Source organism: Chrysochloris asiatica, unplaced genomic scaffold, assembly GCF_000296735.1.
Source record: "Chrysochloris asiatica unplaced genomic scaffold, ChrAsi1.0 scaffold00132, whole genome shotgun sequence".
NCBI lineage: Eukaryota > Metazoa > Chordata > Mammalia > Afrosoricida > Chrysochloridae > Chrysochloris > Chrysochloris asiatica.
The window spans coordinates 7,796,934-7,820,407 of record NW_006408650.1 but is presented as its reverse complement, the minus strand read 5'-3'; the positions used below and the strand labels follow the sequence as shown (position 1 = coordinate 7,820,407).

General features: G+C 48.4%; 1 protein-coding gene across 1 annotated transcript in view; it reads right to left on the bottom strand.

Annotated features, from left to right (window-relative positions):
- Positions 1-888: 888 nt before the first annotated feature.
- FADS6 (fatty acid desaturase 6) overlaps positions 889-23,474 on the bottom strand; it is a 35,187-nt gene continuing 12,601 nt past the window's right edge. Inside the window, exons 3-8 of the mRNA XM_006869682.1 lie at positions 14,923-15,277; positions 13,342-13,508; positions 3,472-3,652; positions 2,580-2,767; positions 1,530-1,709; positions 889-1,038 (exon numbers count right to left, since the gene is read on the bottom strand). Of these exons, the coding sequence (XP_006869744.1) occupies positions 889-1,038; positions 1,530-1,709; positions 2,580-2,767; positions 3,472-3,652; positions 13,342-13,508; positions 14,923-15,277 (1,221 nt within the window). The remainder of the gene's footprint in view (positions 1,039-1,529; positions 1,710-2,579; positions 2,768-3,471; positions 3,653-13,341; positions 13,509-14,922; positions 15,278-23,474) is intronic.

Here is a 23,474-nt window from a genome sequence, read left to right as displayed (position 1 = left end):
TGGCATCTAGTAAGTAGAGGTCAGGCATGCCGGGAAACATCATCCTACAATGCACAGCACAATTCCTCAATGGCAAAGAAGAATCCAGTCCAGGATATTAATAGTGTAGACGCAAGAAACTGTATTAAGGGAGTGGCTCTGGCCTCTTCTCGGCCCTCCCGTCCTTGCACCCCCTCAGTGTGACCTTCCAACCTGCTCTTAAGTCAGCCCACTCTGGGCTGAATCTGAGCGGTGTTCCTGTCTCTTGGCCTCCCCTCTAGTAAGTAGTTCAATCAGACTATTACCTCACTCCCAGGCTCCTCCCTTCTGCTGTGGACCACCCCTGCCCACCGCACTTGTGTGTCAGTGTGGGCCCCACTATCTTCCCAGGCTCTCTGAGATGCTAGGAAGGTCTGCCAAAGGTGGCCTGTCCCTGTGGCCTCTGAAGAGAGGGCTTCTTGGGAGACAGAGCCTCCAAGGAAGAGGGAGAGGAAGAGCCAACCACACACGGGGCTCTCCTCGCCCTAGGAGCCTTAGACCAGGGGCTGACCTGCCTCTCTGTGTCCCCTCCCTTCTCTGACTGTCACTTGCATGGGGTCTCTCCTCACCCACCCACCCCACCCTCAGCTAGAGAGCAATGGGCATAGAATCAGCACTTTAGTCCTGAGGTGAAGTTGGCTGAGGTCCAGTCTGACTAGAATGCCCAGTCCCCTTTATTCCTTCCCCAAGAAAAGCAAGCAGGACAGGTGACCCCCAGGCCCCCAGATATGTGTCCTGGAGTGTCCCTGCCTCATGGTCCACTTGATGTCTCCGCCCTCCAGGTGAAGCCCAGCAAAAGTAGGAGAGCCAGGGTAGGGCCAGGGACGGGGAGAGGGATTGGGGGCAGGGGTGACCCCACCTGCTCCACCCTCATTGCAGCCCCACAATCTCAGTGATCGGTGGAGCTTGCACCATGAACTCCTCATAGCGACTCAGAAACAGCCGGAAGCGAGCCAGGTACGAGTCCTCATTGTATGGCAGCTGCTTCTCTTGGAGGAAACGCGATACCACAGGTTTCACCTGACCAAAGAGGGACAGGAAAGTCCGCTGAGTGGACCCATGCTCCCGGGACCCCTCCTCTTCTGGGACCCTGCTCAAATTGTCCCAGTTCCATGATACTCAGCTGGAGGCTTGGCGCTGAGGGCTTCCAGGGTTCCAGCCTCCCGCCTTTCCCCAACACCCACCCCCTCAGGACGCCCAGACTACAAAACAGCCCATCTAGGCCATAACTCCTTTACTACATTCTAGATACATTTCTTCAGATCATTCCCAAAACTTTCCCAAGGAGCACTGTTCATACCCATTTTACAGATGAGGAAGCTGAGTCTCAGAAAAGTTAACTGGTCCAGAGCTGCACTGCTAATCTAGGTACTTCTGATCGGAGGCCCTTCCTAAGGGCACCCTGACCACACCAGTGGAGGGACTCAGAGTTCAGGTGTACCCTAGAGGTTAGTCCCCTGTCTTCAGACAATTCCCCTCATCGCAACCCTTACAGGCAGTCCCTCCTGTACCTTCAGACACATGTTATCCGAGAGCCTGGGGAAGATGTGGTGTTCCACGTGGCAGCTGATGATTGAGTGGCCGAACGCCCAGTCCAGCACGGGCAACCGGGGCAGGTTCAGCACGCCGAGGCTCATCATGTGAACCCGTTGGGGTTTCTTATCCCGGGAGAACATGGGCAGCCCAATGTGCTACGAGACACGTGGGCACATCCTGGAGCTGGACCTGGCAGCCCTGCCACCACCAGGCCCCAGTCCTGTCCCAGGGTCCTTACCTAGCACTCAGCCACCCATCAACCCACACATGGCAGCATGTAGCAGAGGTCTGTGAGGCTGGGATCGTGACCCATTCTAGTGCCACTCCTGTCTGTACACCTCTCTAGGCCTGGCCCAGGCACCCCTCTGCTCTTGGGGTGCTCTAGTGTTCATGGCTCTCCAGCACCCTCGCTCAAGTCACTGTGCTTTTGCCTCACTCTGGAGGGACCCTTTTCACCCACCCAAATCCTACTCATCACCCTGAAAATATTATGCTGAGTAAAATAAGCCAGACACAAAAGGAGAGCTATTGTTCGTATAATTCCACTTCCATGAGGTAGCTGAAGGAACCTTGGTGACACAGTGGTTAAGCATCAGGCTGCTAACCAAAGGTTGATGGTTTGAACCCACCAGCTGCACCAAGGGAGAAAGATGTGGCAGTCTGCTTCCATAAAGATTGATGGCCTTGGTAACTGTATGCGACAGTTCTGCTCTGTCTTGTACCGTCACTGTGAGTTGGAATTGACTCAAGAGCACACAACAACGGCAATGTGATGTCTAAACCAGTTGCCATGGTGTCGACTCTGACTCATGGGTGCCCCCATATATGTCAGAGTAGAACTGTGTTCTGACACAGAGTTTTCAATGGCCAAAGTTCTCCATGCTGGCCCACAGAGGGAAAGGTGTATATGTGTGTGTGTGTGTATATATACTATTCAATTCAGCACCCTGGAGAGTGCTCCCCTTGCCCTGCTGGTTCCCATCCCTCTCACCTCCACCCCACCCCACACAGTTAGGAGACCTCACCTGGAAGATATTGACATGAAGGTAAGGGTGAGCCAGCAGGGATCTGGTAACAAACATGCAGGCCAGGGCCGAGCCAGGGCTCCTAAAGCCCGACACATTGAGGAGCATCCAGTAGTGAGAATAAAGGCCCAGGGAGATTAGGCTCAGCGTCCGTAAAGCCGTCCAGAACGCCACCTCTCTCAGCCTCTCTGCAGAAGGGCAGGGAAGCCAGGGAGGAGACAGGCATTACTGTTGAAGGACTGATTGCTGGGTTTCTGTTTGGGGGATGGGAAGTCTTGGAAGCAGATATATAGTAGCGCATGTAGTTAATGCCAATGAATTGTACACCAAAGAATGGTTTAAATGGCCATCTTTTGTTACATATATATTTATCACAATAATTTAAAAAGAAAAAATAACTATAATGAGAGGGGCAGGAGGTTTTCAACCACCATGAACGGGCCAACTGGTGGCCTAGGTACATCCGATGAATCCACATGAAAATGCTGAAAAGCAGTTTAACCCATTTTATAGCTAACGGGACACTAAGCAACGTGGCACTGATAGTATGTGGGGGCTAGGATTTGAACCTGTGGCTGTCCCACAGCCCCGCTCCCTCCACACTACACTACTGTCCCTATGATAGACGGTGAGGCATTTCGTGAGCACTTTTGCATCTATGATTTCATTTGTACTTCTGCACCACCAAGAGAGCAGGTAAGGAACCTGAGGCTCAGAGAGGTTACAATACCTGCCGGAGGTCACCAGCCAGTGAGTGGCCAAGGCAGACTTGGCAGAGAATCCGAGGCTCATTCCACCTCATCCCGTTGCCTTGGAGAGTCCCTGTCTAATCTGAACTTGGGACTCCGGAAAGCCAGGAGGGAAGGGGTGAGCCGGTCTGGACAGTACTCACCAAGAGCCACCAGTGGGGTAATGATGGGGATCAAGAAAGGAGCAAGGAACATGTAGACATAGCGGTTGAGGAAGGGCAGCCTCCACGTACTGGAGTCGCCCAGGCCGATGACATTGGTGTAGCCATGGTGCATCTTGACGTGGCCATACTTGGCGTGCTCTGCAGTGAAGGCCGTGCAGACCTGGCAGGAGGAGACAAGAAAACAGGGCAGGATACAGGTCAGACACAGCTGAGCAAAGCAGGATCTGAGGGAGGCTCAAGGTCCCCTCCAGCCTTCTCAGACTACTCAGCGTTTCCAGTGTCCCGGTCCTACAACCCCAGGGAATCAGCCTTGGCCATAGCCTCTCAAGCACTGTGACCACAGAGCAGTAGCCTTTGTGGGAAGGAGGCCACATGACCCTAGTTTGCATTCTATCCCTGACCACCACCGAGGCCATTTGACGGAGCCTCAGAGGGCTGTAACAGGGTGAGATGCACTGCAGGTAGAGCTGCTACGATTTGGTTGCAATAATTTTGTGTGCATCTATCTTGGAAACATCTTCACAGCTCCACTTTGCGTTCTGAGCCCACAGCAGCCAGGGTGAGGGGTAGAGAGTGGACTGGGGACCAAGAGAGGCCAGCTCCTGCCAGTTGGCAAAGGACAGCACCGGGGGTGGGGAGTCACGTGGGAGCTTCTTGGGCAAGGGAACTGTGAGCTTCAGCAGAACTGTCTGATTGGAGGAGAGCAGACATTTGGAATGCAAAAGAGGTGCTGAGGTGTTTCTTATGCAGATGACTGTAAATGAGCACGCAGCTGTAAAACTCTTCCAGTATTTTATCCAGGCCAGGTGACTTTTTTTTAAATTTGATTGATGATACTGCTTGTCTCTTTCCAGGAGGAAGGGAAGGGTTTCCCAAAGCTGGACACTATGAAGTCTCCAGGACACCAGCGCTCTTTGGGCCCGAATTCTACCAGGCTCAGAGCTGTGCCTTATACAGAGGTCCCCCAGACCTCAGGGGTCACTGAAGGCCCCTGGGGGGTATAAACGGCTTGCACTTGTCTACTAGGAGTCCTGGTGTAGCGCCATGGGCTAATGTGTCAGACTGCAAAGTCGGTTGAACTACAAGGTTGGTGGTTCAAGTTCACCAGATGCTCCTTGGAATCCCTATACAGGGTCGCTATGGGTCGGAATCAACTCAACAACACTTAACTACAACAACTAGCCTAAAAGTTGGTGGTTAGAATTTACCCAGGAGTACCATGGAAGAAAGACCTGGCAACCTGTGTCCCTATGGAATCAACTCATGAGGCTGCCATGAGATGGAATTGACTGGAGGCAATGGGGCCTTGTTTAGGGGGCCAAGGGAATTCTTCAAAGTTTACAGAAGAGGAAAGTGCATTAAGGCAAGACCATGTGACCATCCTAAGCCACAAAGTTAGTAAGGGACAAGGTCAGGATTTAAACCCAAGGCCTACATTCCATCCATAAGGTGCTGAGTTGAAGCACTGGCTACCGTGGAGCATAAACCCAGGCTGGGGGGCAGCAGAATCAAAACTAGATGAAGACAAAGAGGTCATTGTTTTCACCATCTGCCTGCAGAGACATGCTCTCTTGGAACCTAGTCCAAGCAGAAATGTCGCCAACAGCTCTATGGAGAGGATGCCTGGAGCCCTACAAATGCAGTTGTGAAATGGACCTGGGACACTATGCTGAACAAACTAGAGTGTCCAGGTCCCTCTGGAGGCCAGGAGTGTGCAGGCAAACGCTAATCTAGTAACAGCCTTTCTGTGTAGTCCACAAATACAGGGACAGGCCCTTGGCTCTCCGAGTGTGTGATGCTCTTTGCCTTTGTAACCTGGCAGAGGGGGTGTTGCTTATGTGACATGGCTCCCAGCGCTCGCCAGCCTGAGGAGGATCTGCCACTCCTGAGCATGTGCCCATTAGACCCAGGGTGCCAAGACCACTAGGTTGGTTCACATGAACACCAGCAGCCTTGGCAACAGGCCCAAGGGGGCTGCAGCTGGGCTCTGTTGGGACTGTCCTGTGTCCTAGCACTGAGGATGCCCTTAACTCCGCCCACACCTCATCCTTCCCCCAGACTCTACACACCTGTCTCCTCTCCTGCCTGGGTTCTTGCAGGTTCTTGTCCTCATCAGCTCTTAGCTGGTCTCAACTTTGACTCTGTCCCTGCCTGCAAAGCACTGTTTGCTTAAAACTCAAAATCAAAGAGCGAACTATTAGAGAACACGTAAGAGTGGGGGTCAGGAGAAGAACCATCACTGTGGATATGTTGCATATAATTGTATGTTAGCGATTCAAAGCATCCATTATCTTTTAAACTACCAACTTAGGCAATGGCCTTTGGCCACAGGACAAAGGCTCAACTCCTCTGCTTGGCTCACAGGTCTGCCCTACCTCTCTTTCTCCAGGGTCCTCAGGAGAGGTACAGCTGTCTCAGGTTTCTTCTGGGTTCTACGTACATTGGGCTGTTTCCCCAGCTCCAAGCCATTTGTCCATCTATCTGTTTTGTCTGAAATCACCTTCCTGCATATGACTTTTCTCTGTGGTGAGGGCAGCAGCCTTGGCCTCTGTCCACTAGATGCCAGGAGGACCTCCTCCTTCCCCAGTTGTGGCAACCAAAAACATCTCCAGACCCCGCCCAAAGTAAAGTCCCCACCAAGTTCTCCCCACACCTATGTGTCCACTGCATGTTGAGCCAGCCATCTGGTCACACTTGGTCTGTCCTAGTCCTAAATTGCCTGGGTTTGAATTCTTGGGCCAGCTGTGTGGCCCTGGCAAGGGAGTAAAAGACACCACAGTGTGGTGGCTGTGGTGGTTATGTGCCGTGGAGTCGGTTCCGACTCATAGTGACCCTGTACAGGGTTTTTGAGGTTGTAAATCTTTACAAGAGCAGAATGCCTCATCTTTCTCCTGCAGAACAGCTGGTAGTTTCAAACTGCTGACTTAAGGTTCGCAGCCTGATTCATAACCACTACGCTACCAGAGCTCCTTCACATCAGTGTAGCCCCGTCTATAAAATGGGGCTAAATAACACTGCTGACTTCATAGGGAGGCCGTGGTTCTTAAATGAGATACTGCACATATAAGTACACAATTGTTGTTAGGTGCCATCAAGTCGGTACCGACTCATAGCGACCTTATGCACAGCAGAACAAAACACTGCCCGATCCTGGGCCAACCTCATTACTGTTGGGGGTCTTCCTCTTTTTCTCTGACCCTCCACCTTACCAAACATGATATCCTTTTCCAGCGACTGAACTAGTGTAATTATGATATTTTTAAAATTATTTTGATGTCATGTGTGTGTATGTGTGTTTCCCCACTTGACTCTGAGCCCTTTGGGAAATGGAACCCAAGAGTTACTGGTATGTCCCCAGTATCTAGTCGAGGGCTTAGCATGGGGTAGATGTGCGATACTGTTGAGGACTGGCCATCATTCACTCACTTGGACCCCCACTACCTGGGCTCCCAAAACTCCCATCCACCCAGGCCACCCCCCAAGTCTTCTCTCCCACAGAGGTCTCACACTGTTCAGCTCATAACAACCCTACTTTTCCATCGGAATCAAACGCCTCCCTCAGCCTACACTCATCCAATTCAGGGCTCTGAGGCTCACCCACAGACTCTGAGGGGTGGTCTGCAAGTCTACCAGGAGTCAGCCATGAAAAGACCCACAGAAGTGAGAGTTGTATGAGGTCCCTCCCGGAGTCCTCAGGCTGGTCCTTGGGGGAGATCACCCAAAAGATAGGGACAGAGACTTCTTGAAGTACATTTTACCAATCTACATATGTGATTAAAAGTACCATGGACCACCAGAAGAATAAACATATCTGTGTTGGAAGAAGTACAGCTAGAATGCTCCTTAGAAACCAGGATGGCCAGACTTCATCTCTCATGGTTGGACATATTATCAGGAGGGACCAGTCCCTGGAGAAAGACATTATGCTGAGTAAAGTAGAGGGTGAGTGAAAAGGAGGAAGACCCCCTACAAGATGAATTGGCACAGTGGCAGCAGCAATGGGCTCAAGTATAACAGCAGTTGTGAGGATGGCCCAGGACCAGGCAGTGCTTCGTTCTGTTGTGCACAGGGTCGCTACGAGTCGGAGCCTACGAGGCAACACCTTGCAGCAACACATATGTGAGTACATGGCATAGAACTGTACAAACATGTGACACCAATGCCATCTTCCTGGTTTTGCTACCCCATTCTGGTGATGGCAGTGTAACCGTTGAGGGAAACTAGATGCAGGGTGTATGTATGGAACTTCTTGGTATTATTTTTTTACAATGTCCTATAATTATTTCAAATATTAAAAAGTTTTTTCATTTTACAAAAGTATATTTTATACTTCAAATCTGCGTTTTCCCCCTACATAAATTTTCAGCATTAAAAATGAAGACTTATCATTGAACTGACTCAGAACAGCACCCTATGGGGTTTGGGTGAGATATACAAAGAGGACGTCAGAGAAATGGCTCCAAGGCTCCTGGGAGGAGAATGGTAAAAGATCCTGATGAGACTGGGGGTGCTGGACTCTGTTTCTACCACCACATGGGGCCCCGATGGAGGTGATACCCACCCTGCTAGGGCAGAACCAGGTGGGTGTTGATTCCTCAAGAACCAATTGTGACTCCATCGTCCTCACAATATAAAGCAGGCTCAAGGAGGGGGATCTGGGCTGAGACACGGTACAGAGCAACCACCACGGGTGTTCCCTCCCATTCCAGGAGCACCCTGTTTGAGAATGCCAGGCAGGGAGAGCCCAAACACCCTTTGATCTCAGAATTCGATCCTTCCCAAGTTCAATACAACTATTCCTCACTTATCGACCATCTCATTATCCAACATTTTGCATTTGCAACCATAGTAAAATATCTCCTATCTGACTGTTTTGCGCATCAACAATGTACGTTTGGCGGTAATGAATGCCGAGGTGTGATGCCAGGGTTGTGTGCTAACCTGGCTGGATCATGATGCTCAGTGTTTTATATAATGACAAAGTCCTTCTGCATTTTGTGATCCGATGTGGTCATCCTCCATTGTCACATAGTGCAACTTTTACATAACAACCTGGTCTTTGGCACTTAACTGTGTCAATAAGTGAGCAGGGTGTGTACTTAAGCCTTGGTGGCCATCCCCCCGCCCCTGCCCTTTTACTCCTGGTTTACAGGGAGGCCCTCTGAGTGTGGGACCAGGAGTCGTAACAACATAACCCAGGACCGGAAGTTGGGAAAACAGGTGCTCTCAAAATGTCAGGCCAGAGTTATGCCACTAGGAGGAATGGAACTTCCTCTTGACAATCAGAAATGGGTCTTCACAAATTGACAATAGCAACACGAAATGTTTGCTAGGAGCCTGGGGGAGGGGGTCAGTGAGTGTGTGTTAACGGTGGAACAGTCATTTGGAAAAGGAGGAAGAGATTGGCTCTACGCACTGATGAATGCAGTCAGTGACAAGAATTGTACATGTAGAAATGATTGAATTGGTGCATTTTTGCTGAATATCTTTTCAACCATAAAATAACATAAATTGTTAAAATTTTTAAAATGAGACTCTAGAGGAGCATTAATCCTTGGGAGGGGAGGTGTATGTAATTTTGGATACTTTAGAGGAGAAACAACAACAATCAGAATTGGAAGCCTCCCTCTCCATCTTCCTCTCTTTCCCTCCAGAGATGTGAGGTCCTGGCTGGAAGGCCTGAGACAAACCTGGCAAAAGCTAAGTACCCAGGAAAATCAGATGCCTGAGGTTGCAGAATAGGCCAGATGCCAAAGGGAACCTGGGGGTGAAGACTAGGCTATTCTGTGATGAGGCACTAGGATGAAGGAAGAATAGGGAACCCAACAAGAGAAGGAGTCACGTGAGTTGAGAAGGGGTGAGTCAAGGGTCCAGGAAGGGACCCAGGGCATCCTCTGAGGACCCAGGCAGCGAGCTGGACTTTTATGTGATGCAGAGAACATAGTGGGTGGGCCAAGGTCACAGCACCTCCATGCCCCAACACTACACACATACAACAGACTTTGCATAGCTATACCCACCTTTCAGTTAACAAAAACAAACCATTAATAACAACCAGAGACCCACCACTGCCAACCATTTTCCTGGAACCCAGAGCATGTTCCATGAAGACAAAAAAATGAACAGAACACTGTGAAATATGCAAGAGTCGGGACAAGACGTTCCATTAAGAACATACTGTCGACTGAACCCTCACATTAGCTTCATGGGTGTCCCAGGGTGGCACAAATGCTAAGTGCCCAACCACGAACTCATCCAGAAACAGACACACCTCAGAAGGCAGGCTTAGTGATCTGTTCTTAAAGTCACAGTCTTAAAATTAGGCAAGGTATACGACAGGGTTGCATTCTTTCACCATACTTATTCAACCTGTATGCTGAGCAAATAATCCGAGAAGCTGGGTTCTATGAAGAAAAACGTGGCATCAGGATTGGAGGAAGACTCGTTAACAACCTGTGATATGCAGATGATACAGCCTTGCTTGCTGAGAGTGAAGAGGACTTGAAACATTTACTTATGAAGCTCAAAGAGCACAGCCTTAGGTATGGATTACATCTCAATGTAAAGAAAACAAAAATCCTCACCACTGGACCAATAAACAACATTCTTATCAACAGAGAAAAGATTGAAGTTGTCAAGGACTTCATTCTTTTTGGATCAACCATCAACACTCAGAGAAGCAGCAGTTAAGAAATCAGACGTCGTATTACATTAGGCGTATCTGTTGCACAAGACCTCTTTAAAGTGTTCAAGAACAAAGATGTCAGTTTGAGGACTAAGGTGCGCCTGACCCAAGCCATTGTATTTTCAGTAACCTCATATGCATGCGAAAGCTGGACAGTGAATAAGGAAGACCATAGAGGAATTGATGCTTTTGAGTTATGGTGTTGGAGGAGAATATTGAAAGTGCCATGGGCTGCCAACAGAACCAACAGATCTGTGTTGGAAGAGGTACCACCAGAGTGCTCCTTAGAAGCCAAGATAGCAAGACTTCGTTTCTCGTACTTCAGACATATTATCAAGAAGGACCAGTCCCTAAAGAGGGACATCATGCTTGGTAAACTGGAAGGTCAGTGAAAAAACAGGAGACTCCAACAAGATGGATTGGCACAGTGGCAGCAGTAATGGGCTCAAGTGTAGCAGCCATTGTGAGTGAGTATGGCGCAGGACCTGGCGGTGTTTCGTTCGGTTGTGCATAGTGTCACTATGGGTCAGAATCAACTCGATGGCACCTAACAACAACAACTCTGCACACATGGGGTTGCCATGAGTTGGAGCGGATTCCATGGTAACTAACAGTAACAGCAGTTTCATGAGGGAGGTGATATTATTAATCCCATTTCTTAGATGAAGCAATTAACATTTAGATGCAAGTCCTTGACCAAGATCAGGCTGTCAAGGGTTTGCACTGTGCCCTGCCCACCAAGACCAACATCTCCCCAGGACTTCACGTGCCCTACCCATCGATGCCAGTAGAACGAGGGAGGCAACCCATCCCTTCCCTAACAATGGGGCCAGGATCCTCTGCAGAAGGTAGGCAAAGCCACACCCCACAGGGCAGAAACAAGGCCTCCCACACTGGTTCCATGAGCGTGAGAGTGACAAACCTCTTGTGACGGGTCTTACAGTCAATTGCAGCTGGGTGTCACAACACTGAGGCTGAGAGCCAGACCTGCCCTTCCCAGGCTTTACGTTTCCAACCCAGGTACCTGAGGAGCTCACAGGCCTCTAGGATGTGACCCTGCAACCACCCCCACCCCCCGACCCCATCAGCCAATTTTCCCTGGACCTTGTCCTCAATTCATCTTCAGGATCGTCATCCACAAATACTGATGGAGGCAGACCAAGCGCTCAGCCCAATGAAGAGACGAGGCCAGGCCAAGCTGAGTTCTGCTCTGGGCTCAGCGGGACCAGGAGGTGTGCAGCAGGTGGGATCTAGCCAGGAGGCTGCCTGGGACCCACTGGACTCACAGGCTGAGGTCCTCGAGGAACCCCCCCCCCCATTGCGGATGGCTCCTGAGCTACTCAGGCCAGAGGTTCACAAACTTTAGTGGCATAAGTTTCACCTGGGGAACTTGATAAAATGACAGTGGCCCGGACCTTGCCTATTTCAACAAGCCTAGGCCTCGGGGACAATCTGGTACCCAAGAAAGTTTGAGAATCACAATCAAATCATTGCATTAATTAGTCCAAACAGTTGAAAAATCCCAGACACCTGTGCTTCCTCAGCTCTCTCTAAACTTCTAGCTCTCAGTAAGGCTTTGACTAATCCAAGCAGAGTGAATCCTATCCCTGGTGGCCCAGGGTCACAGTGTGGCACCCTGCCCTATGCTGACAGACACAGCCTCTCCCTATGCATCACAAACCTGTTGGGGGGCCCAGGGAGGTCTGGAGTCTGGCTGGGACCAACGAGCTAGGAAGGGAAGTATCTGGAAACAGACCCTGAGGACCAGTCACTCCTTGGTTCCTCTTGCCTTTAACCCACCCAACCCACTGTTACTGAGTTAATTCCGACTCACAGCGACCCTGTACGACAGAGCCGAACTGCTCCTTAAGATTTCTGAGACTGACACTCTTCTTTCTGGACAGATGGCTTCCTGCCCCTTGCCTTTGTTGTTATTAAGTGCCGTCGAGTCTGTTCGACTCATAGAGACCCTGTATAGGGTTTCCGAGGAGCAGCTAGTGAGCTTGAATCGCCGACCTTGCAGTTCAAATGGCTTTGCAGTCTGGCACATTAACCAGGAGCTGCACACCAGGACTCTGCCGCTTGCCTTTAGCACTTTAGAAACGTGAACTGCTGGGAGGGGAGGGAGAAAAGAACCGCTGGGAGGAGGAAGCGTTGTAGTGAGAAACGCTTATTTCTTCTTGTCCAATTGCTGGGGTATTATTTTTCTTAAAATTTTTTTTCGAAAACTCTTTAACCTTTCTAAAAGACTTCTGTTACATGAGGAGTGGAGTGCCTAGGTAGTGCAAATGATTAACGTGCTTGGTAGCCGACCAAGACTGATGGGTTGAGTCTACCCAGAGATACCTAGGAAGAAAGGCCTGGAGATGTACTTGTGAAAAACCAGCCATTGAAACCCCTATGGAGATCCTGCTACTCTGACACACATGGCGTTGTCATCCGTCACAATCACGGCAAATGGTTTTGTGTGAGTTCACTGGTCAACAGTGCCTGCCAGAAAGGACTTTCTGGAACTGGATTTCATATTCAAAAGGAACTTTGGCGCCTAGGTGAGGGCCCACTGATGGAAATTAGAGGAAAGCCGGGCTTGGAGACCAGTCTGACTAGAACTACAGCATTCCTGGGATTGCATGGGAGAAAGCTGAGGTAGAAGGGGTAGAGAGACAAGGACAGGGAGCAGAAATGGCCTTCCCAGGGCAGGAGTCACTCAGGGTAGCTTGGCTATCTCCAGGTATCAGAGGAGCAGAGTCCAGACCATGGACACAGCGTCCATCAGTGGCCCTGCTCCCTCACCACACCCTGCCCCCCATCTAAGGTTCACATTTTAAACCTGGATTGCAACATCCAGAGTCTCCAGCAGTTATTGCTTCAGGCCAGGCCCTGCCAGACACAGTCATCCCTGGTCATCACCTGGCCCCATGCTGCAAAGTGGTAAGTGGGCGTCTCCAGGAGAAAGGCTAGTGCCCAGGTCCAGCCCCCTACCTACCATGCAGTATGGCCCTCATGGGTGCAACAAGTCTCTCCATGCTCGGGAAGGGCACACACATGGGCGTACTGACTGCACACATGGGTATTGCAGCTGCTCAGAGCACAACTATACAGCCCTGCATGAACACAGTCCCGGGGGTTTGCCTCCCACCCCCAGCAACTGCTCCCCATCTCACCTCCACAAAGAAAAGTTCCCAGATCTTGCTCCAGCGCTTAGACTCAGTGAGGGCCCCATGCGTGGCCAGGTGGCTGCCCTTGACCGTGAGCGTGTAGTGGCAAACACCCAGGATGCTGATGCCCAGGGCAAAGACCAGGACATTCCCAAAGCGCAAACACAGGAACCCTGCCGGCAGAGGGGGAAGAAAGAAAGAAATACGGTCATTTTCCAGCTTTGGAAGAGCATCTTAGCTCCTACTTCTTTGAGCCCAAATTGAGTGGACCCTGTCCTGGGACTGCCCCAGGGAGACTGAGACCAATTCTACTAAGGTTTTTGTAAAAAGCCTAGAGCAAGCACAATTTGTTATGTTTGGGATTTAATTATACCTTTGTATTGTTTTTCTCTTCAAGCTCGAAAGAAGTTGAAACTACAATCCTCAGTGGTAAGAATATCTTTTCTGAAGCAAGTAAAACATGTTAACCCTTAATATGAATATAAGTAGCGCTGGTAGACAGTGGGTTACAAGCTGAGCTAACCACAAGGTCAGTAGTTCGAAACTACCAGTCATCCCACCAGAGAAAGATGAGGTTTTTTGTTCTTGTAAAGATTTACAGCCTTGGAAACCCTATGCCAAGTTGCTATGATAAGAACCAAATCAGTGGTACACAACCACCACCAGCAACATGAATATGGAGAGTTGGCGCTACAGGATAAAGCGCCACAGTGTTGGTGGTTCAAATCTATCAGTTGCTCTGAGGATGAAAATGAGGCTTTCTTGCTCCCATAAAGATTTACAGCCTCAGAAACGTTTTACAGGATTGGTATGGGTTGGAACCGACTGAACGGCACACAACAACAGCAATATGAATATAAATATAATGAATAGTGTTGAAGGTTGCCATTTCTGAAAATATTGAGTAGTTTCAAATGCTTATCTCCTCATCCTAGCCAAGTAAAACCACACCCAAAGAAAAAATGATCTACCATGGAACTCGCTAACGGCTGCCACGGAGTGGATTCCAACTCTTAGCAACCTTGTGAGACAGATTAGAAGTGCCCCATAGGGTTCATTCCCACTATGGCTTCAGGGGTTGGACTGGCTCTTCCCGAGGGATGTGGGACCAAGCAAAGCCCACAGGTTCAGCAAGGAAGCTTTTCGTTACTCTGGACTCCGTTGGGGTTTCCTTCCTGTGCTGGTTACAGGGATGGGGCCCGATATGATGGGGTGTGGACCAAGAAAGATTTCAGCAGAAACCCGCCTCATTCTCCCCTACCCAGTCCCTGGCTATCCACAAGGCACCGCCTCTCCCTTTCCCAGACTACCTCTTTCCATCCCTTCCCTACCCCTCTCAACTTCCCCTCCACCGCTTTTCTCGCATCAGTCCTTCCTCCTCCAAGGCTGGCTCTTAGGGAACACTGGGCAGGACACTCCAAATCCAGACTTTCGGGCTTGGGGCGTGACCTTTTGCCCTCCCTGTTGCCCCACCCACCCATCCACTCTGGGCGCCACTGGCCGCGGCGGCGAAGCTCGCACAGCCAGCGTCCCAAAGCCCGCAGTCCCGCAGCCCGATCCCTGGTCGCCCTGGCCCCGCGCCCTCACCGGCCGGCACGGCGAGGAGGCTGAGCGCCAGGATGGCGCAGTCCACACCGTGGCGCTCCCACCACGAGCTGGCTTTCACCACGTCCTGGACCAGCGCCTCTAGTTCTCCCTGCAGCAGCTCGGCCCCGCCGCGGCCCTCGAGCCCTCGCCCCGCTGGCTCCATGGGCTCCGCCGAGCGCTCTGGCAGCGCGCTGTGTGTGTCTGCGGAGCGCAGACGGGCAGGCAGGCGGGCGGGTTGGGGCGGAGTCAGCGCCCTCCTGGGGACACCCGCTCCCGCCCCGGTTGGCGTGCTACCGGCGTCCCAGCGCCTCCTGCCGCGCGCCACGGTTACCCTGGCCCCGAGGGGGCGCACCGCCTAGGAGGAAGGAGCAGATGCGCCCGGTGGAAGTGGGCGGGGAGACCAACTTGGGCGAGACCGTGCCAGGGATAGAGGGAACCCCAGATGAAACCCTTTAAGATTTGAAGATCCCTGGAGTTCTCTGTCCCCGCACCCTATTGGGTCTGTGGTAGCATTCTCAGTCCCCCATCCCCTGAGTACATGTTTTAGTAGCACTTAGCAGCTACAGGCACGTGTGACTACATAGTCGTTTCTTTTTTTGTGTCCGCCGGCAGATTGGGCGCCAGGTGCTAGCAGAGCCTGACTTGGTTCGCATTGCTTAAGCCGTCACCTGAGTCCCTGGAGCTGTGCTTGACACAGAATTCATGGGGCAGAAAGTTCAAGGACTCACACCACCACCACCCCCAAGAAGTTCCAGGACTCATCCCCCACCAAGAAGGTCAGGATTGGGGGGCCCCTCTGACTCCAGCTTGTGCAGAGGTGATCTTTGAGGAGTTGGTGTCCTCCCCCCCACAAATTGCTAGGGTGACTTCAGGTGAGGGAGGATGACCATGGAGAAAACACATCCAAATGTCCCTATCCAAGTCACCATTCCAGGGGGACAGATATTCTGGCTGGGATCCCTCCTCAAGTCCACCCAGGGGTGGCCAGGGTGAACTCAAGGCTAGAGCTGTCTGACAGTTGCCTTCAGAGACAGTGTTTGTCAAAGTCCCTTTCCATCAGCCCTGCTAAACCCTGACCTGGATCTTCTGTGGACAAACCACTGCCCTCTGCAAACTCCACCTTCTCTGATTCAGGAAGGTCCTTTTTCCTTGTGTTGTTTTAAAAGTTTTTATTGTGAATTATGTGATAGTTTACATAGGAGAGCATTAGCTTTACATTCATCCTATCTGATTTCGTTTCATTGCAATAATTACAATTCCCTACATGCATCATCAAACAACCAAAGGGCACACCCCGCAAGCCTGCCCCCTGGCCATCAACACATAGACCCTCTCCCTCTCTGAGTCCATCTCTGGTTCCTTGTGGTTTTTGTTTGGGTCCAGGCTGAAGTCCCCTTGAGAAGGAGGAGAGAGAGACTGGGGAGATGGAGAAGTGCCGGGAACCCCAAAGCAGTGATAGCAATTCCTTCCGAGCCTCCTTGGAGTTTTTCTTCATGAATTCTTATGAGCTTCTCCCTACCATCTCCCTCCTGTTCAACTGAGGGCTCCCGTATAGGGCGACAAGGAGTCCAGCTGCGGGCTGCTGGCGGGGGCACTGGGGGTTCAGGCTCCACTGCAGTGCCTAATGGTGCTCTGAGTGGGTGGTGGGGGCCATGGGGAGGCAAAAAAGTTCAAGTACTAAATCATTATATGGTAACCCTTTGAAAGCCATGACCTATATGAGGCAAAAACCTGTCAGAGAAGGAAGGCTGAAGTATTAAAGGTGTGTGACAAGGTTGTGTTCTTTCACCATACTTATTCAACCTGTATGCTGAGCAAATAATATGAGAAGCTGGGTTCTATGAAGAAAAGCGTGGCATCAGGATTGGAGGAAGACTCATTAACAGATGATACAACCTTGCTTGCTGAAAGTGAAGAGGACTTGAAACATTTACTGATGAAGATCAAAGAACACAGCCTTCGGTATGGGTTGCATCTCAGTGTCAGGAAAACAAAAATCCTCACCACTGGACCAATAAACAACATTCTTATCAACGGAGAAAAGATTGAAGTTGTCAAGGACTTCATTCTTCTTGGATCAACTATCAACACTCTTGGAAGTAACAGTCAAGAGATCAGACGACGTATTGCACTGGGCAAATCTGCTGCACAGGAACTTTTTAAAGTATTGAAGAGCAGAGATGTCAGCTTGAGGACTAAGGTGCGCCTGACCCAGGCCATGGTGTTTTCAATAGCCTCATATGGATGCGAAAGCTGGACAGTGAATAAGGAAGATCGTAGAAGAATTGATGCCTTTGAGTTGTGGTGTTGGAGGAGAATACTGAAAGTGCCATGGACTGCCAAAAGAACCAATAGATCTGTTTTGGAAGAAGTGCAATCAGAGTGCTCCTTGGAGGCCAGGATGGCTAGGCTTCATCTCTCATACTTCGGACATATTGTAAGGAGGGAACAGTCGCTAGAGAAGGATGTCATGCTGGGTAAGATGGAGGGTCAGAGAAAAAGAGGAAGACCCCCAACGAGATGGATCAGCCAGGTGGCATCATTGATGGAGTCAAGTGTGGCAGAGGTAGTGAGGTTGGCCCAGGATCAGACATTGTTTTGTTCTGCTGTGCATGGGGTCGCTATGAGTCGGTTCCGACTCGATGGCACCTGACAACAACAACAACAACAACAATAGAAAACGAAGGAGTGCTGGTAGCGTAGTGGTTACGAATCGGGCTGCAAACTTCAAGGTCAGCTGTTTGAAACTACCAGGTGTTCCGTGGGAGAAAGGTGAGGCTTTCCGCTCCGGTAAAGATTCACAGCATCGGAAACCCTGAACAGGGTCGCTGTGACCCACAGCATATAACAACAACAATAGAAAACTGGAGTCCTGGTGTGGCGCTGTAGGATAAGCACTGGATCACAAGGTCAGAGGTTCAAACTCACCAGCCGCTCCTCGGAAACCCCATACAGGGTTGCTATGAGTTGGAACTTACTTAACGGCACTTAACAACCAACAACAACCATAGAGAACATGCTGTCAAAGGTGAAAAACTTATAAGACCCAGAAAAACAAGGCCGTCAAGTTGTGTTCCTGTTCTCACAGTTTTCACTATAAAAGATTTCTCTGGGCTTACAGTCTAACAGATCATTATCACATTCTCTCTGTGTCTGTCTGTCTGTCTCTCTCTCTCTCTTACACACACACACACACACACACACACACACACACACACACACTTACACTTGTCTGGCTCCTTGGTTTGCCATTGACTTTCACTCACTTGTAAGGTTTCATGTATGTTCCACTTCCTGTGAGGATGACATCATCTCATTTTCTCAATGGACCAGAGATGACCTGCTCTGCCCAATTGGAACTCAAACCCAGGACATCTCCAGATCTAATGACCTTTTGTCCACATCAGAATTCTTAAAACCGAGAAAGGGAGGGGCCTTGCCCTCCCTGTCCACCCCTCCCACCAGTCTCTCTCTAAAGCATACTAGAATCTTCAGGGGAGGGATCTGTACAGTTTTTAATAGCACATTTGATGTTAGTATGGAATCATATACATTTATAAGGAGGGAATCCCACTGCTTTTACCAGATGAACCACAAGAGATTGGCAGGAACCCATCTGGGACTAAGAAGCCCCTCTCCAGCCCTGTTTCCCCCCCTGGCATCTAAATGGCATTATAAGAAGACATATACCTAGTGCCAAATAAGAACAGAAAGGCAACATGTACGAGGGGGCTTCGAAAAGCTCTTTTAAAAAGTGAACTAACTTAGAAGATCATATAATTTTCACTTTCTCTTCCTTTTCTTCACCATCGTGTGAGTGAGGCTACGCTCCATCTTCACTCTGTCTTCTCATAAGACGTTCAGGATCAAGAGACTTCTGGCCAAGAAACAAAAGCAGAATTGTCCCCATTCCCCAATGGATGTGAATGAAAATTGGTAATAAAATCAGTTACAACTCCAAGAGAAGACTCTGGAGAAGAATCAAGCTGGATCTCTAAGGAGTCGCACATGTGATGACGCAGCCCATAATAGACCCAGGTCCTAGCACCCTACCATAGCAAGTTCAATTTTGCCAAGATTTGATCAATTGAACATGTTTTGCAAAACTTTTGGTTTCTTCCTTTATTTTTATGCTTCTGCATTTAAAGAGGTTGGCTAATAAATATGTGAGACCTTTGGTTTGGCAAGAAAAAAAAAAAAAAGATAATGTAATTTTCCCACAAAATTTTTGAAGCTCCTTTATATTAGGAATCCCTGTGGCATGGGGCAGGCTGGCAGCCCCCCCACAGGGAAGCTGCTGGAGTGAGGGAGACCCGTTGAGAGACTCTTTCAGTACCGGCAAACAAGAGGATGCTGAAGGTGGAGATGAGTGAGGGCGGGGAGGTGGAGATGAAAAAGTAAGGAATACTTGAATAGACAGTTCACCAAAGAAAAGATGCAAATGACCAATAAGTGTATGGAAAACGCTCAACATCATCAGTCTTTGTTGTTGTCAGTTATAGTGGAGTCAGTTGGAAACAGTGCCCTGTCCTATGTATAATCTTCATAACCATTGGTGTGTTTGAATCTATTCAGGAAAATTCAAATTAAAACCTTAATGAGATATCACTTCAGACTTACTTTGTTGTTGTTGTGTGCCATCCAGTAAATACTGACTCATGCAACCCTGTACAGGGAAATGACTAAAATGAAATCGATTGGCAATATTAACTGTTGGCAAAGATGTGGAGCAACTGAACTTTCATACGCTGCCAAGTGTAAAATGGTACAACACCTTTGGAAAGCAGTTTGGCAACTTCTAACAAGGTTAACTATGCGCTTACTCCATGACCCAGCAAACCAACTTCCAGATCTATACCCAAGAGGAATGAAAACACACTTGCATGGAAAAGACTTGCATCAAACATTCATAGGAGTCTTGTTTGTAACCACCAAACTGGAAATAGCTTAAAGATTCATCAACAAAGGACTGGATAAATGGTGATACATTTATCCAATGCATACAATAAAAAGGAGCAACTGGTTCAGGCAGCCAACTAGATGAACTGAGAGATGCTATAATATGGATGACTCGCATAGAAAGAAGCCAGACACAAACAAGGACATACTGTATGATTCTATTTATATGAAGTTCAAGAACAGGCAAAACGAATAGAGTGATAGAAATCGAATCAGGAGTTGCCGGGGGGTGAAATCAGTGGGAGTATTCATTGTAAACAGGCACAGCCAGGGCTTTGGAGGAGGTTGAAGGTTCTTGATTGTTGTAATGTTTACATAGGTGCATACATGCTTAAAGTAGGTGCATTTTCTTGTATTTAATGATGTCAATTGCTATTGAGTAGATCACAACTTATGACACAGTAGACTGGTCCATAGAGTTTTCTTGGCTGTAATCTTTATGAAAACAGATTGCCAGATCTTTCTTCCACGATGTTTGTGAAGTGGGTTTGAACCATCCATCTTTAGGTTAGCAGTTGAGTACAATCGGCACCACCTAATTAATGTTGTATTGCTGTTAGGTGCTGTTGAGTTGGCTCTGACTCATTGTGACCCTATGCACAACAGAACAAAACACGGCCTGGTCCTGCACCATCCCCACAATTGTTGTTAAGCTTGAGTCCATTGTTGCTGCCACCGTGCCAATCCATCTCATTGGGTGGGGGGGGGGTCTTCCTCTTTTTCTCTGACCCTCCATCTTACCCAGCATGACATCCTTCTCCAGAGACTGTTCCCTCCTGACAAAATGTCCAATTGTTAGGTAGTATTAGTTAATTCTAACTCATAGCTGCCCTGTATAGGGTTTCTGAGAATGTAAATCCTTACAGAAACAGAAACCTCATCTTTCTTTTGGGGAATGGCTGGTGGGTTTGAACTGTTGATATTTGGTTAGCAACCTAATGTTTATCCAACAGCTCCATGAGTTCTTCTTCCAACTAAAAATTAGTTGGTAACGATGTTGTTGTTGTTAAGTGCTGTGGAGTCAGTTCAGACCCATGATGTCCCTGTAGAGGGTTTCCAAGGAGCATTGGTGAGCTTGAACTGCTGACATTGTGGTTCAAACTAATTTTGCAGTCCAGCGTATTAACCCAAAGCACCACACCAGGAATCCAGTTGGCAACAATTATGATGGTTAAAAGTAAGGTTCTGATGTGAGACTGTTTGAGTATGCTAGAGTTTAAATTCTGGCTTTACTATTTATAAGGGGACCTCATAAAGTTCATGGAAAAATTCTATTTTCTTTCAATTCCATTTTTTTTTCATTAATTTTTAAAGCCCACTTGTATGTATATGAGCTTGGACAAGTTATTAAACTCTATGTCTCTGTTTTTCATCTGTAATGAGAGGATAGTAATGATTTCTTCCTCATTACATTAATTGCAAAAATTAATAGATTTAATTTATCAAGCATGTTGCAAAAAACATGTAAGAGCCATGTTTGACTTCCCCTGGCTTCCCAGGAAGGGAAGACAATCAAATTCAAAATCAGCCCACGACCAATTCCTAGCAGAGGTCAGACAAGCTTCTACCCTACAACCTTATTAATCCTATTCTGACACCAACCATCCCTCCCACAGCACTCTTTGCTTCACATCTGGATTTGGTAATCCATTGCAATGGCCACACTAAACTCATAACAATATTGATGATTATGGGGTCTAACAGGGAAGTGAACAAAGTACAATTCAGGATCAAAAAGGTCCAGGGCCTAGCAGTTCTCCAGTCAGAAACGCCTGTCTGCCATATTGCAGGCACACCTCACTCTTGTCTTCAACCTTTCAGCCATGTAGTTCCTTGGCCTCTGCCTTGGTTGGGCAAGTGTTGCAAATCTCTTTTAGTCAGTCTGTGAATTCCCAAAGGACATATTCTTCAAGCCATAGAAATTCAGCTTTTCTCAGTCCATGGGTCTAGAGCCAGAAGCTGCTCTGTCCCTCCATGCCACCACCTCTGCCACCACCTCTGCCATTGCTGTTTTATCACTCTTCACTCATGTTCTTCATTCTTGATGGTCCTGGGGTCTTTTGTCTCTGCTTCTGAGATAGCTCCTTAAACCTAGAGTGAGGGCAAAACTAACCAATCCCAGTCTTAGAGTCCTATATACCTTATTTGCATGGTCCCACCCAATCACTTGGTAAGAATTAAGAAGAATTTGGATTCAAGTCACCACTGGCCACACTCCTGACTTTTCTAGCCATTGTCTTTCATGAAGGATTAACATTCCCCTTTCAGTTGTACATATTTTACAATTACAATTTTGAGAATACCAATTAATCCTGCTAACAATTACTTACTATTGAAACCATAAAATACTACCAGTATCTTCCCTCACCCTCTCTTCTCCAGACTCTATGGAAAGGAGGAAACTATTTAGTGGGGATTCTCCCTTATTCCCACATTCTGAGATTAAGTATACCCACAAAAGCTTGTAAGCCAGTCACTTCATGCCTTTATAGCCCCCTCATTTTTGAGAGACAACTTCTAAATCCCTTATCCTGATCAACCCAGTACATTGAGGAGACAAGCATGTTTCTTGATCCAAATAATCTTCCAGTCCAGTTGGAATATTGAGCAATGCATCCATAAGAAAAAAGTCCAGTCTATCAAATTGTAGCACTTTATTCCTGCTCACAGCATCAAACATCTTTCTCTTCATCTGATCAGTTCAGTCCCAGCCATGCAAGCTAGGTCTAATGGGTGCCAGCTTTAAGTTTGGAGTTTACACACACATACCTCCCTGCACTTCAAGACAGCTGACTCCTTCCCTGTCAACTCTAGCTCCCAGGGGCTAGGTTACTTTTCATAGGCTCAGGAGTTTGCACAGCTCCCTAAACTTCAGACCAGCTATCCCATACTCTTCTCTCTCTCATCACAAGGTCAACAGGTGTCAATGGAATATGTCCAAACTCATCCTGATTCTTTACTGCTGCATTTCTCCCACTTCCACTCAACAAGTAGACTCAGGTGGTCACCAGCAAGCACAGTAGATGGCTAAATGGTTCCTTTTAACTTTAAGTCCTGTTGTTGCTGTTGTTGTTAAGAGCCATCAAGTCAGTTCCAACCCCTGGTGACCCTGTATAGGATTTCTGAGGAGTGGCTGGTGAACTTAAACCACCGACCTTGCAGTTCAAACAACTTTGTAGTCCAGCACATTAACACACAGCATCACACCAGGATTCCAGAGTGAAAACAGTCAATACCAAAAGGAAAATTATTGTATGATATCACTACTATAAAAATTCAAGAGATAGGTTCTCACACAAAAAGAAACAATCTTTGATTATTATCAGAGGTGGGAGGGAAATAAGGGTAAATTGCTAACTAAAGGATGCTTTTGTTGTTGTTAAGTGCTAAGTTCTAACTCATAGCAACACTGTGTAGAGTTTCTGCGGAGTTTTTGGTGGGTTTGAACCGCTGACTCTGTAGGTAGACACAAATTAAGTTTGGGAATGGGAAAGCAATATGCAACAAGAGCATGGGCCAGAAAATGATTGAAGCAAAGGAAGACCCAGGGAGGAATAAAAGAGTCAAATATAACAGAAGTGAATACTCTTATA